The sequence below is a fragment of the Eublepharis macularius genome, chromosome 5 (assembly GCF_028583425.1).
Source record: "Eublepharis macularius isolate TG4126 chromosome 5, MPM_Emac_v1.0, whole genome shotgun sequence".
NCBI lineage: Eukaryota > Metazoa > Chordata > Lepidosauria > Squamata > Eublepharidae > Eublepharis > Eublepharis macularius.
In genome coordinates, this window is record NC_072794.1 from 58,592,426 (window position 1) to 58,607,248 (window position 14,823).

The 14,823-nt window shown below is 39.7% G+C and overlaps 1 protein-coding gene across 1 annotated transcript in view; it reads right to left on the minus strand.

Annotated features, from left to right (window-relative positions):
• Window positions 1–314: 314 nt before the first annotated feature.
• HS2ST1 (heparan sulfate 2-O-sulfotransferase 1) overlaps window positions 315–14,823 on the minus strand; it is a 143,229-nt gene continuing 128,720 nt past the window's right edge. The window contains exons 4-7 of the mRNA XM_054980681.1: window positions 11,734–11,872; window positions 10,146–10,243; window positions 8,774–8,931; window positions 315–7,200 (exon numbers count right to left, since the gene is read on the minus strand). Coding sequence (XP_054836656.1) covers window positions 6,974–7,200; window positions 8,774–8,931; window positions 10,146–10,243; window positions 11,734–11,872 — 622 coding nt within the window. The 3' untranslated portion in view covers window positions 315–6,973. The remainder of the gene's footprint in view (window positions 7,201–8,773; window positions 8,932–10,145; window positions 10,244–11,733; window positions 11,873–14,823) is intronic.

A 14,823-nucleotide genomic window follows, 5' to 3' on the forward strand; every position in this document is an offset into this window, starting at 1 on the left:
GCCCAGATTTCACAACCACACATGGAATTCCTCCATGGGTAGGTTTTCCTTTGCCTTCAAGACATACATGTTCAAATCTGCCTCCTGTATTTAAATGAAAGGGGAAGCATGCAATAGTTAATGGTCATGCTTCTGTTCTTTTTGCTACAAGAATTCACTGTATCAGAGCAATGCTGTTACACCAGGGCCGATTCCAGACGGCCCTCTGCCTCCCGAAACATTGCGCGTCGTCGCGCGGAAAACGCGAAATATCGCGTTTTCTCACACGAGTTTTGAGCGATATTTCGCGTTTTCTGCGCGACAACGCACGACGTTTCAGGAGATGGAGGGCCGTCTGGAATCGGCCCAGGATTTTGATGACTGATAAATAAATCACCCGAAACAATTAGGATGGTGATGTTACCTACTAAATTTATGAAATAATAGAAAAGAAGAAAGAGCACTTTGCCAAACAAAAAAATTAGGAATTTGCATAAAGCTCTCACTAACTGCACTTTTAAATGCATGCTTTAAATATTTCCATGTCATCAGTATTGTAGACTTATTCTACAACCAGTACAAACTAGGGGTGTGCAACATGAAAAGATTCAGGTTTCCCGCTTTGGGTTTACCCGAAGCAGGAAAAAGATCCGGAAATCCCCAAAATCCGAAGCGGCATGGTTTCCAGGTTGCTTTGGTATGCTCCATAAAGATTCGTAGCATGCTGAACTGACGGGGAGGGAGGGAGGGGGAGGCTGCCCCACCCTTAAACACCCATCCCCACCCTTTAACCCCATCCCCCCACCCCACTTACCTTGTGCAGCCAGGGCCTTCCCTGCCACCACCATGGCTGGCAGGCAGAGAGGACCTTTCCTCCTCCTGCTGCTGCGGCTGGCTGGCAGAGAGGGCCAGCCTTCCCTTTTGTTGGTGCCAGGTAAGTGGAGGGGGTGTGGAGGGAAGGGTGGGAGGGAATGGTTAGGTTTGAAGGGCCCTGCCACTTGCGAAAAGGGCCCTTTAAACCTAACTCCCTAGGTCCCCCAAAGCTTCCCGAAGCATTCCGAATGCTTTCCGCATTGGGTCCGATTCAGGTATTTTACCTGAATTGGATTCCTGAAGTACACACCCCTAGTACAAACTTTATCTAGGTTTACAGCTACATGGCAAATCAGAGTTAGCAAAATGAAACAAATCCCGTTTCTGAACTCTAAGAGGAAAAAAACCCCTTAATCATAACATATAGTACTGCACTTGGGAAACCTGGATCCAGAACCATGAACCTGTTTTGTGACCCCAGTCTTTGATTTTTATCAACCTTGACTCCCCCACCCTTCAATTTCCTTTCTTAATACACTAACATACAACCAAAGATGGAAAACCTTGACTAGCATGCAAAAAGCCCATCCTCAGACACATTGTGCAAATATAAACAAAAAAAAACATCAAAAGACAAGAGTATCATTCAATTAAACAAGGTAAACCAAACTGGGATGACAAATACTAGCCTTTTTTGAATTTATGCAATAGCTTAAGGTGTCTAAATATAACTGCCAAACAGTAGTATTGAAGTAAGTCATTATTAAGAAATTTGTTAAGATATTAGCAGACTGCCCTTCCACAGTGATTGTTGACCTATGTAGATTCTGGAACTTTGGAACTCATTGCAGGTACTTAAACAGCATCACTTTTCAATCAGTAATGAAGCTGTGGAGTCAATATTGGCTAGTAATATTAATCTCACTAGCAAGTGACAGTTTTGAAATCTATCACAATACACCTTTGGCGTATACTAACAAATTCATTTGGGACTTTATCATCACTTTAAAAATGACATTATTTTGATGGGTTTTGCAATATTCAAAATATATACTTTAACATTATTTCAGATTTTTATTAGTTTGTGTTTACACAGTATGTTTTATATGTCAACTTTTAAAAGTTACTTTCCAAAGAACAAATCCAGGATTTTTGATTTCTTTGTATCATTTAAATAAATGTTACAACTGAAGAAAAAAATATCATCCGGAAGAATCTGGTTTATTTTAATGCTTAGCTTTCAGGAAATAAGCATTCTGAGTATTTGGAAGATTCTGGTAAAGTGACGGTTGAAAAGGAAGGATTTAGGGAGCAACATAAGTAGATATGTGAAGTAGAGACCAAAGAGTTTTAGCTGGGGAGTGGGAGGAGGTAAGAAATTGTATAGTACATCAGATGTCTAAATCCTGACTAGTTTCTCTCCAGCTATTGAGATTCAGGACACATTCAGACATGACTTCTGGCTTATTTATGACTGGCAGAGTTTGATCTCAATGTTTGTGTGTTCCCTCAAATGTGGAACATGATTTAAAGCTTCCTGATTTTGGAAGCCTTGAATCAACTTCCAATCTGCTGGGATATCTGAACCTTGATTTAAACCCACTTTAGACCCTTATAAGGAGGAAACAAGCTCCAACTGTCAGGCACTTGCCTTTGGATATTGTGGTAACTTAGACCCTGATTCAGTGTTTAGGAAACATGGAAGTTTTCAGTCACATTCTGCAAGGGTTTCCAAGACGATTTGTTGTGATATCCGATGTGGCATCAGGCAATGCACCAAAATTCCAAAGCTTCTGTCTGCGGCCGTTAAAAATCTAGAAAATCTTTTAAAGTGTCATCAGTTTTTCTTGCACATCATATTGTTGTACAGCACAGAACCACCCCAGGTAACTTTGTAAATACTGTTGAAATGAGCAGATTATACAAGCCATTATTTTCAGTTACTTTTGTAAACTTGTAAATATGTCTGTGTTTAGATGCCTGTATTTCACTTTGTAAACATTAACATCTTTATTCAGGGACCTCTTTCAAAGCAGATTACAAGAACTTCACAACAGGAACTCAGGTAAAGCAATGCTCATTTCAGAAAGGACAATGCAGTAAAGGTCAAAGCATACTTTGCCTCAAAGGAATCAACTTCCATATTTGTTACAAAGGAAACTGTAAACTTTTAAAAAAATTCTGCCACTGTTGTATTACGTTGCTTTCAACAATTTTATAACTCTTTCTACAGCTAATCAGAATTTCATGAGAAATACCTGTTTGGATCTAAAGGTGCATTTCTGCTTATGCAAGGAGTCCTGTGGAGTTCCCACTCAAGCTGCAGCTGCTCATACATCCCATGCTACTCCTGAAGTTCCTGATCCGCAGGAGCAGCTTGTGAGACGGGGCAAGAGACTGCAGCTGGTAGGGAAAGTTGGCGAAGATGCATTCAACAAGCTCTGCTCATCGTTCTTTGGATCTCATTCATTTTCTCCAATGATAATAGTACCTAGTGATGTGGGCTCATGAATAGACATGGGCACGAACAGCAATATGGACGAAAAAACCCACAAGCAGCCCGTTCGTCTGTTCGCGAACAAGCTGTTCTTGAGTTCCCATTACAAACCAACAAGCGGTTGCTGCAAAGCCTCATTCGTTACGTTCGGCAGCCCTTCATCAAGCCAGACAGTCTGGTGCCTTTCAATCAATTCCCCTGGCGACGGCAGGGACTGAACTCTGTCTGAACTCCTTCTGGCTTTAACCCTTCAGCTTCCAGCAGATAGTCCAGTTTTTGCCACTCAGAAGAGAAATAGACAGCAAAAGGGGGGCATGGATCATACCTTTCCCGGGGTGCAAACTCTCTGAAACTTGGGGGTCTTCAGAGGACACTGAGGACTATGTCCCCTGAACATTTGGTAGGTATTGGACATTGGGAAGGTCAGTTTTGTAACCCCTCAAAGTAGCTTCCAACAGGCAGTCCAGTTTTCGCCACTGTGAAGAGAAAATGACAGCAAAAGGGGCAGTGCCGGCTCTCCCAGTGAGAGAGGGATGGAGAGAATCTCTCCGTCCTGCTGGCACTGGGAAGGAGCAGTCCCGTGGCACCGGCTCTGCCCGCTGTCAGAGGGACGAGGGGAATCTCTCCTTATCCCTCTGACAGTGGGCAGAAGCAGCCCCGTGGCAGCGCTGGCTCTGCCCGCTGTCAGAGGGACGAGGGAAGTCTCCCCTCATCCCTCTGACAGCGGGCAGAAGTGGCCCTGCGGCGGCAGCGGCTCTGCCCACTGTCAGAGGGACGAGGAGATTCTTGTCTGACAGTGGGCAGGAGCCCCGCGACACTGGCTCTGCTCGCTGTCAGAGGGACCAGGGGAGTCTTTCCTCGTCCCTCTGACAGCAGGCAGAAGCGGCCCCGTGGTGGCACCGGCTCTGCCTGCTGTCAGAGGGATGAGGCAAGCCTCCTCGTCCCTCTGACAGCGGGCAGAAGTGGCCACGCAGCCCTGCTCTGCCCGCAGTCAGAGGGACGGAATCTCTCCATCCCTCTCGCACCCGGCAGCAGCAGCCCGGCAGCGCTGGGGTGGGGCAGGGGGCTGGGGGTGTTTAAAGGGCCCTGCCCCTTGCACGTGGCAGGAACGGGTCCTTTAAACTATCAGCTGGCAGGCGGCAAGAGAGAATCCCCCCCTGCCACCTGATAGTTTAAAGGGATCTTTAAAGGGCCACGAACACGAACACTGAACATGTTCATTAAGGGGACATGTTCGCTTCTGTTCGTTGTTCGTGGATGGCAACGAACAACGAACAGGGTGTTCGTAATTTTTTCCCGTTTATGCCCATGTCTACTCATGAAGCAGAATGTAATTCAAGAAATTCTATTCATGATTTATTATTACTGGGCTAATCCATACACAGCTGATGGAGCATGCGTTGAAGATGGGCACCTGTGAAACTTTCTAGTTGTTATATTATCATCTGAGAAACATGAAACATCCAAAGCTTTTCATACAGGTAAAGTTTAACTAGGTAAGTACCATGCACAGTTCCCCTTTGCTTTAAAGGGCATGTCCACACAGCGGACATTTTGCCAGGGATTATCAAATCTCACTGTACAATCTGTACCATGGGTCTGAGCTGGATGGCCCAAGCTCAGTTTGTAAAATTGTCTCACATTCATACTTTCAGTCTACAGCCTGAGAGGGTGGAATCAGTGCTAGCTGAGTCCATGCAACACTGCCCCAGGTATCTGCCCCACAAACTCTTTCTACCACATAAAAATGGAATTAACAGGTCCATTACATGGCTATTAGCCTTGACAGTCAAAATTTTAGTTGTGCTCTGAGCATCAACACCTGAGGTTGAACACACTGGTTCATAAGCTTGCTATATTTTAAGTAGCCAGTTTAAACCAAGTTCATTTCGTATCTCTATGTATCATTCAGTGGGACCAACATGGCTACAAACACTCTGACATAATACAGTAAAAGGAAGAAAATGTGATGTTTGCAAACGGAAAAATGGGGAAGGCAGTCCTTTTTTTTAAAGCCAAGATTAAAGCAAAGAATACAGTAGATTAAAAGCTTTACTTAACAGTCCCATCATCCTTAAAAATAGGATTATGTTTTTGGCATCAAACATTCAGTATATAGGCAACAGTTAACCTCTTTGTGATCGTTAGCAGATACACAATTTTGGTAAAGTATTACCCATCAATATATTAACATCACACACTTAACCCTATACAATGTGATGTTCAAAGGCCTAGCCTTATTGAAAATTTTAATACTCAGTTTAAAAAACTGCTGGTAAAACATGAGCAACTAGGGAATTTTTAGAACAGTGATTTTCTATAATTTTGTTAAAAATTTAATGTCCTGTTACTAACCAAATGACTTCATGTATATAAGTACTATATGGTGCTAATAAGGGCAAATGCAAGTCTACTGAAGTAATGCAAGGCAAGAACATGTAGATTTCAATTTCTTTGTATCTCTCTTGGTCAGGCCACATGCTTCTATTTTCATTTTCCTCTTTTAAGCATGATAAAAGGATGCAGATTAAGTAGTTTTCTATAAAGATGGTTCCTGGGCAGAACCTCTCTGTATTTAAAATTGTTGAAGTCATTGAACTGTGTTTCAGTGATGTCTAAGAGTAATTTCAAAACCGGAATTTGAACAGCAGATGGGATGCTTTTACTTCACATACAACAAAATTGGTGCAAAACCAGTTTAAACTGTTACTTGTAACCTTTTGGTCCAAATACATAAAATATGCATTATTTACAGCATTTTACTTCTTCTGCAAATGCAATGCTTTAAAACACATTATAAAGCACCTTAGTAAAAATATTCTACAGGTAAAAGTATCTAAGTAGGAAAATCCTAACCATACCACAGCTCACTAAGTAGAGTCATAATATGGATTCACCAGTAGTTCTTTTTAAAATACAAAGAATCCATGGAACAATTATACAGAACTCACTATTTGTTTTATATTAATGTGCAGGCAAAAGCCAGCTTAAGAGAGTTTTCCCAACATTAGCTGGAAGTACAGAGGGTGGCAAAGAAACACTGCCTGGAATTTTGCCCTTTTGACAATTTCACTATGGAATTTCAATTTTCAAACACGCTGATGACCAGTTTTAGCTCCTTAAAATGAAAACCCACATCTATAAATATGGGCACATTCAGCTGTAGCCTCTCTCAGCAGAATACAATTGAACATTCCAATGAATGTCACATGATATGGATTCACAAGAACAAAGCACAGATGTCAGCCAGTTATTAACATTATTCATAAGTGTATACAACCAAAATCTCCATGTTGAAGGTAGGGGTCAAGCCTCTTCCTCTTCCCAGGAAGCTAAATAAAATAAACTGTCCTAGAATCAAGAAGAGCATTAAATGGAATCCTTTCATTGTATAGTTTCAGCTATAATTTGCATATTGTTAGTTTCTGTAAATGAACATGAAGGCTTCCTCAGGTGTGGGGTAATAACTTCCTCTGAAAATATAGGGGCACCAAAGCTTATGCTTTTGGATTGCCAAGATACCTAGTTGGTAGCCATCTTCTTTGAACAATCCATAGCTTAGTCTAGTGAGCTCAAGACTAACGTGCCTGGGTTAGGGTATATCAGAAATCTAGAAGTTGGGGCTGAACACAACAAGGACACAGCCAAAGGTTTCATCCCCTAATCTAACAGTTTTCATTGTTCTTAGTTCGATTTAGGGTAGATCTTTTCATAGAAAAAGTTTTGTGCCAGAATATACAATTCTCCATCTTTTTCTCGAACTGCATGTGCTCTGATGAACTGAAATTGCTCCAGGGCAAAGTCATAGAACTCATTCTCCATTTTCCACATTTCAGACTGCTGGAGCTTTGCAATGGTTTCTTTTGTGGGGAGTTTCTTCTCTGTTGTCTTCCTAAGATGGGACTTCTTTCCTAAAAAAAAAATGAAATCATAAATTCATTCTGACTTACAGTCAGAATACTCCCTGGAGTACAGACCAAAAGATTTTTGTGTATTCTCTAGTCAGCAGACTACTACGTGGATACATAAAATGACAGAACTTGGGCCAAGATTTATTAAGCCTCTGGGAATGAAAGACTGGAAGCTCTGATATTAAGCATGACTGCCTTTGCTTTAGTAGAGTCTCACAGTGCACATTCCTTTTACTGTTTAAAGGGCTTAATTATTAAAACCATAAAGAGGAAGTGTTTGCATAAGGAGCCGTATTTCCTCACATCACATCCATTTAAGATATCTGCTTCAAACGTGATTAATGCCTATTTGGAAATTCAGTACTATTGATAATAAAGTTAATAAAACACAGACTACATCATAATTGGGCAGGCAATTTGTTTTACAGAATTCTCAGCAAGCTTTCACATTAAGAGTTTTATCTTCTTGACTCATCTTGGCCACTACAGGTATATGCCATTAACCACATGATATATACTCACAATATAAACACAGTTCAGTATGTACTACACTATACATCTCTCAGTATCAAAGCCAGCTCCTAAGGTTCTGTCACCCTCTACTGTATCCGAGAAATGCAGTCCAGAATACGAACATTTATTACATTTATATCTCACTGAACTTCTATCACAGAATTTAAGGCAATATACTTTTGGTTCCCAACACTTTCTCACAAATGTATGGACTAGATCTATACCTGCTTAGCTTGCTGTACTATGGGCCTTCAGAGAGATGAAGGCAGGTGAAGCAACTGCCCTAGGCAGACAAAAGCAGTTTGATTCTCAATTGTCACTGGGGTATTCAGGGAACAGTTTTTTCCTTAAGTATAAAGTTGATCCCAAAGGTACATTTTACTCACTCTGCTCTGGATAAAGTCATACACATGTATCAACTGTTGTAATGAAGAAAAAGCTTGTCCTCTCCCCTGACACTAGATGGTATGGGTCCCACCAACTAGGATCTTGCAGAAGTGAGAGTGTAAAGAGCATAAAGAGATACACTGCATACACCCAGGCACTTGCAATATACAAGTCTTTACAGGTACATACAACACATATCTTTATCAACTCTCTACAATGGTGACTTTAAGGCATGCAGGTCCTGTGAAGGGAGGACCCAGCACTGATCATTCAAATTTATTGTAAGAAATTGATTTAGAATGCAGTAAGGGGAACCATAACAAAGGAGCTTTGAAGAGCCACAGATCCTTCCTATACAGCAGTAAAGTAGGTTAGCACTTGGAGCCCAGCAAGGACAAAGCTTTATGCTTCATTCATCTTCAAGTACACGTGAACCCAGTGGACAAGGGCATTCCGGCACTCAGCAAAGGAATACATATAGTTGATTCACGGGTGTGCACATAAGAGGAAGCTAGCAGTGGCCACTAGCATTGCATGTACTTACATGCATAGTCGGCCTCTAGAATTTAAAAAGAATTGAACCACAGTCTGAGGAATCTGCTCATTCGTGCCTTAAAAGGTTATGTCAAAGTGTAAAGTGAACAAGAGGCTCTGGTCTATAGCCATTAAATACCTGTGCGATATAGTTCTGTTGCACCCCTGAAGAAACGGGGCAAAGCTGCCTCCAGCAGCATAATAAAGTCTTCAAGCTCTTCAGTAACTCCCACTAGGAAATATTCATTAATCAAGTTGAATTTGGCTTGTTCCAAAGCCCATCTGCTTCCCGCATTCCTAAAACGATAAAAAGTAATTACAGGAAGGTTTTGATGTTTGCCAAGAATTTTGGTTCCCTTCATTTAGATATTCTCACAACAGGCTAAAAGAATGGCTTAGCTGTTATCTTTCCAAGGCAAGAAAACAAAGTTTCAGCCACACACATTTTTAATTTCCTTCACTTTTTTCTTTTTTACTCTCTTCATTGCTTAGACTGGATGTCAAAAGATTTATGGCTCTGATTTCCAGCTAAATTCTTGATAACACTAATGCCTGTGAGCAGTGCAAGTATGCAATGTGGAAAGTTTTTGCTGTAAAAGCAAAAAAGGGCTCCTTAAGTGTCACTTCTGATGCGGTACAAAAAAGGAACTGAAAGGCACTTGCTTCAGCTCTGCACAAGTTGTGCAGACTAAGAATACAGGCATTTTTAGCATACTAGTTTGAAAATCAACCAGAAAAGTTTCTCAGTTGCTGGAATGGTTAAGCAATGACACCCCATAGTTCACAAATATTTGCTTATACACTGGAATAAATCAATTGCAGAACTAACTATACAGATGGTTTGCACATCTCTTTCCTAATAATAAATACAGCATAAGAGGACTAGCATGCATGAAGTGGTCTTTGGAGCCATCATGCTGAGGACAAAATTATCTTGATAAAATTTTCCCCCATGTTCATTTGCAGGCTATTTTCTGTTTTGATGAATTAATAGAGCAACAAGGCTTGGCTACATATGACAAATGAACCATACTTCAATTTTCTGAACTCTTTCGGAGAGGAAATCATTCCACAGTGATGTACATGTCAGTCAACATTTATGTTATAATTGGCAAATATTTCTTTAGCTGAATTGTAAGAGCGCAAAATGAACCAACTTTTTTACTTCTTTTATAAATAAGCTAACAATTTGAATAGGAAAGAACCCACACTTGGAGCTTTTAATCAAGATACCTGATTATCAATGCTTGAGTTTAGAAAGAGCATACTGCTTAGTCAGAGAACTGTTGATATATACAAGATGAAACACTCTTTTACTGTTATATATTGTTACCAAACATTCTTGTATGGAAGATAACCTCATACACTTGTTAATTAACATGCTTATATGGCCTACCAAGTGTCTTGTTCTTCTCCAAAATCTGTACTGCCCTATGCACTCAGTCTTGCTAAATACAGCTCATACTGATAATGCATTTGATTAGCAATTTAAGCCAACTTCATCTTCTTACCAGCATTCAGAACTGTGGCCACAGAAGAATGGAATTTGAAGCCAGAGTTTCTCAGGGGCACAATCTGTGCCTCCAGCTGCTACACATTCATCAAAGGTCTGGAACAAAGACAAAACTCTAGAGTGAGCTATAAATTTTCATCTTACATATCAAAGATCTTAAATGTTGCTATGTTGCTGAACAGACTTTTACATTGCTTTGCAATAGCTTATTAAGGGGCCCATTCCCACAACTGCTCCTACACACAGAAGTAAATGTTTCAATCAGGTTGCATATGCTTCCACTTGTGGGTGTCATCCACCAACACAGCAGTCTCATAAAGGCTACATGCATGTAGAACATGTGGATATAAATTCACATGCAGAACTCACGAGTGTGTTTTTTGTATGTGGCTTGTACTCACAAAGCTCCTGCTATTATTATTGCAAGTGCACAAATGCTGAGCCAAACCAAGAGTAGAGATTTGTGGGCACCATTAATATTCACATGACTGCCATCAGGCATGGTGCCTGTAGCTAAAAATGAAAGATGAGCTCAAAAGAAGGTGCCATGGCTACGTAACCAAGTATTTTAAGAGCATTTAGAGTCTTATTGTTAACAGTAACATTTAAATGCTACTTATATTATCTGTACAAAAACTGTCAGACAACAAATGATTGTTTCTACCACAGTGAATCACTTTGGTAATGATTATGTGAAGACATATTCACAAAGCCAGCCACTTGTTGGACAAATTGTTGGCAGTGCCTGAGCCAACTTCAAAGACCACATCAGGATGCAAACCTCAATATAAAGTGAGAATGGTATAGGAGGTTCTGCTTATCATTGCTATATATCAACAATGGTACCAGTCCACAAGGGAATGTGTAGGCAAAGCATTTGTTCTCAATGATGGCTGGCTAAGAAACTGGGTCAGAATTTCCTTCTTTCTCACTGAACTTTACATTTGTTATTAGCAAGAGTAGAGCCTTTAAGACTGTTGTGAGATAAACAAGTCTATAACAAAATGTATTTATTTAAATGGGGAGTGCTGAATGCCTGAGGCAAAGTATTTACCCTGAAGACAACACATTTATGCGTGGTTCTGCTAATTCAACTAGTTGCTGTTTTGTTTTAGAACTGACTGTGTTGGGTGGTTTTTACATTCAAGGTGCAACTGACTAGCAGCTTGCTCTAGTTTAATTAAAAGAAAGCAGAACTACAAGCACAGCCTGGCCTAAACTATATGACTATTTCTGTTCTGTGGCTCTCTAAGACAAAGTAATAGCACATAGTTTCTATGGGCAGACGTAGTAGGAGCTGGTACAATGATGGAACATTTTATTCTCCACTACTTTCAAGATGATTAAGAAAGCATTTTTCAAAGCAAACCAAGATTTCAGTGGTCATCTCAGAGTTTAACCCAGGTTTCATAAACTAGCTATAGTTATGCATGATGTCTGAACTTAGCCACTGTCATCCAGTCTTTCCCCAACTTACAATGTTTTGGGCCAGAACGGTCTCTGAAAGTTTGGTATGTTTTCACATTACTTACAAATTCGATAGTGAAAGTCTAACACATTCAGAAAACATCAAGATGTACTTTTACTTTTTTATCCCCTTGTTTTCGCCTTCGGAGTCCAGGCCTGTAATCATCACCAAAACGTAGAAAGTAATAGTAAGAAACCAGTCGCTCGATAGGATCTCTTATAACATTGATGTATATTGGTTTCTTTTTAATACCAAATCTGGAAAAGAAAAATAAGCCACTTGAGAAATCAATGTTTCCTACACAATGTAAAAATGGATAAAGTTTGTTCCAAGATTGTGGACACTTTTGTCACTAGAAATTCATCAAGGATGAACAGCCAGAAACACAATACTATGATTTCTGTTTCAGCTGCATACGCTCCAATGTCTACTAAAGCTTTATATTCTTAAGGAAAGTCACCAACCTTTATTCTTTTATGTTCTACTTTGGTGAATTTTAAATATGCCTGTTGATTATTTGCACACAAGTTCATTCAATTTATTTGTGTAAAAAGTATTATCAGCACAAGTCCTATCTGGCATTTCTACTTCCAGCAGACGCAGCCTTTTAAAGCCTATGCTTTGTAACAAAGAAGATAGTGTAGCTGGTGTGACCGCAATAACCAGATGAAATGAAATAAGGGAACTGCTCAAAAATTGCTGTTGATTTTCTATACTCTTGCGGCAACACAAATTATTTATTATTCAGCTTCGTGCAAATCATTAGCTCAGTTCAAAAATAATTTTTTTTCATGATTGAATCATATTCCTCTGAAATCAGCACTTCAGTTTTTTTGGTTGTCATGTTCCAAATATCTGGTACAACTACTCTGGGAAAAACTAAGCAAAGAGGGAACATAAAACTCTCAGTGAGTATGACATGAGGAACACATGAGGAACATATCTGCACACATGTGAAAGAACTACCTATAGCTGTTTCTATCTATAGTTCCAATTGGGCTTTGATACCAAAAGCAAGCCTTTATGCTAAACAAATTTTGGGCATTAATCACTACTATGTGGCTTGCCAGGCCAAAGAAGTATGGACTGTTGTCTTCTGATACGAAATACTCAGACTTAGTGAAACAATTTGAATCCTGTATAAAAGCTGCCTGATAATTATGAAATGTTTTGATGCATACAACCTAGCCTGTATTCCTGGTCAGTTGTGCATCTCAGAAGGCAGTGCAGTTACTAACATGGAGGAAAGAGGTGAACCACATGGTGCCACCACAGTCCAGCACGTTCATATCATGCCCCTTTGTGGGAGCCTGCTAGAGACAGCCTAGCACCATCAAACATATCCTGCACCTCTCTATCCATTACAGAGTAGACCAGCTAGTTACCTTAAAAGCCCATCAACAGAGCAGAGCAAACTTCACCTTCATATTCATTTTGAGCACATTTAATATAATGGGGACTCTGAACTCAAGTTAGAACTCCTTAATACTATGACAAGATAAACAGTGAACAACAGACCTGTAAACTGTATCAATGAATAACATTTCTCCCAGATAACAGATGACAGCACCAAAACATAGTTCAGTAGAAAAGTTTTAAGTGAATCAAAAGGAAAACAGAATGAGAGAGCAAAAAAACTGAAATTATTTTTATAATTGCATATATGGGCCTTTGGTCTTTATCCCCTTTGGTTTGATTTTGAGAATCTTCTCCTACCACCAATGTAAAACGTTCAAAGTTCAATGTAATTTCATGAGAGTGTAGAGCGAATCAAAAGCATTATGCTAGAGTTTATTAAGGAGGAGGAATCTTTGTTGAAAGATTTTATACTTCTCAACTGCAAGAATGCAATACCACAAGTTACTCCTGTCTATTTGCCAAGAGCAAATGCAGCACTCAGTATATTATTTTAATAATGAAAACCACAAATATAAGAAAGCAAGCTGCTGTGGCAAGAAAATAAATCATTTAGGTGAAAGGGTAACAAACAGAAAACACAAGGATAATGCAGCCCTGGAGGAACATATGCATATGAATGAAATCTGTGAAATTGCTTAGCTGCCTTTCTAGAGGTAAAATGATTATTTTAGGCTGAAAAGTTACAGTACCTACAAAATGTTTTAAGCTTCATCCTATGAATAATGCATAGGATAGAGTAACAGTTACCTAGTTGTTCACAAGGTTATTATTTCATTAGGGATTCAACATGAGACGTTTACTAATACAGCAATGCAATGGACGAAGCAATGCAATTTATGCTCAGGTTTCTTTCTTTTTGAAGAGGAAAAGACATACACACATGCTTGGCAGCCATTTCTTTTTTATTTCTATGACAGAAAATGTAGCTTTTGTATTGTATTGCTGTTGTAGCTTTTAACACCCATCACTCAAAATTATGTTGTATGTTTACAGACCCTGACAAATTATCAATCTGAAACACACACCTCATGTCTGCAGCCGTAAATGCAATAGGGTAGATTGCTAAGGAAAAATAGATAGCTTCCCTTTAATTGGTGTTCTTCAAGTGGTCACCTGTTCAGTCATATATATGTATTGGATCATTGTTTCTTTCTTGTTTTCATGGCCTATTGAATCTCTCACTGCTATCCAATAGTTGTGTTGAATGTATAAATCCCTTGAATGTATACATCCCTCCTGGTATGTGTTTCAGAGCAAGGAGAAAAATTAGCAGAAGAGGTGGAGATGAATATTCCAGGAAGTCTGTCTTTGGGTGTGGAAGAGCAGCAGGCCTCTACAGGGTTTGACGGAAGAGTGGCACCAAAAGATTAGTATCACTGGAAAAGTATATTACCAAACAGATAATCTTTGAGCTCTTTAAAGCAATCAGTCAGCCTGCAAAGTGTGTTTGTATACACAAATCAACTTAATTGTCTCAGTGTCATAATATACAGAGGAGGTTCATTCAGGTAGTAGGATGTTAATGACCTTATCCATCATAGCATATCAACAAGAAAGGAAGGTGCATGGTCAAGAGAACAATGTAAGAGTGAAACAAGTCAGTATCGTGGAGGATGCAATACAAAGCTGAACAATGCAATACAAAGCCAAGTAGGAAAGGCCAATACTACTTGTAGGAAGGAAATTGGATGTACAAAATACAACTCAGTGCAATTTCTACTAGTGGCCATAAGAGGGCAGTATAATCTTAAATGAATTATAATCTCCAGAAACCGTAAGCATAAAACAG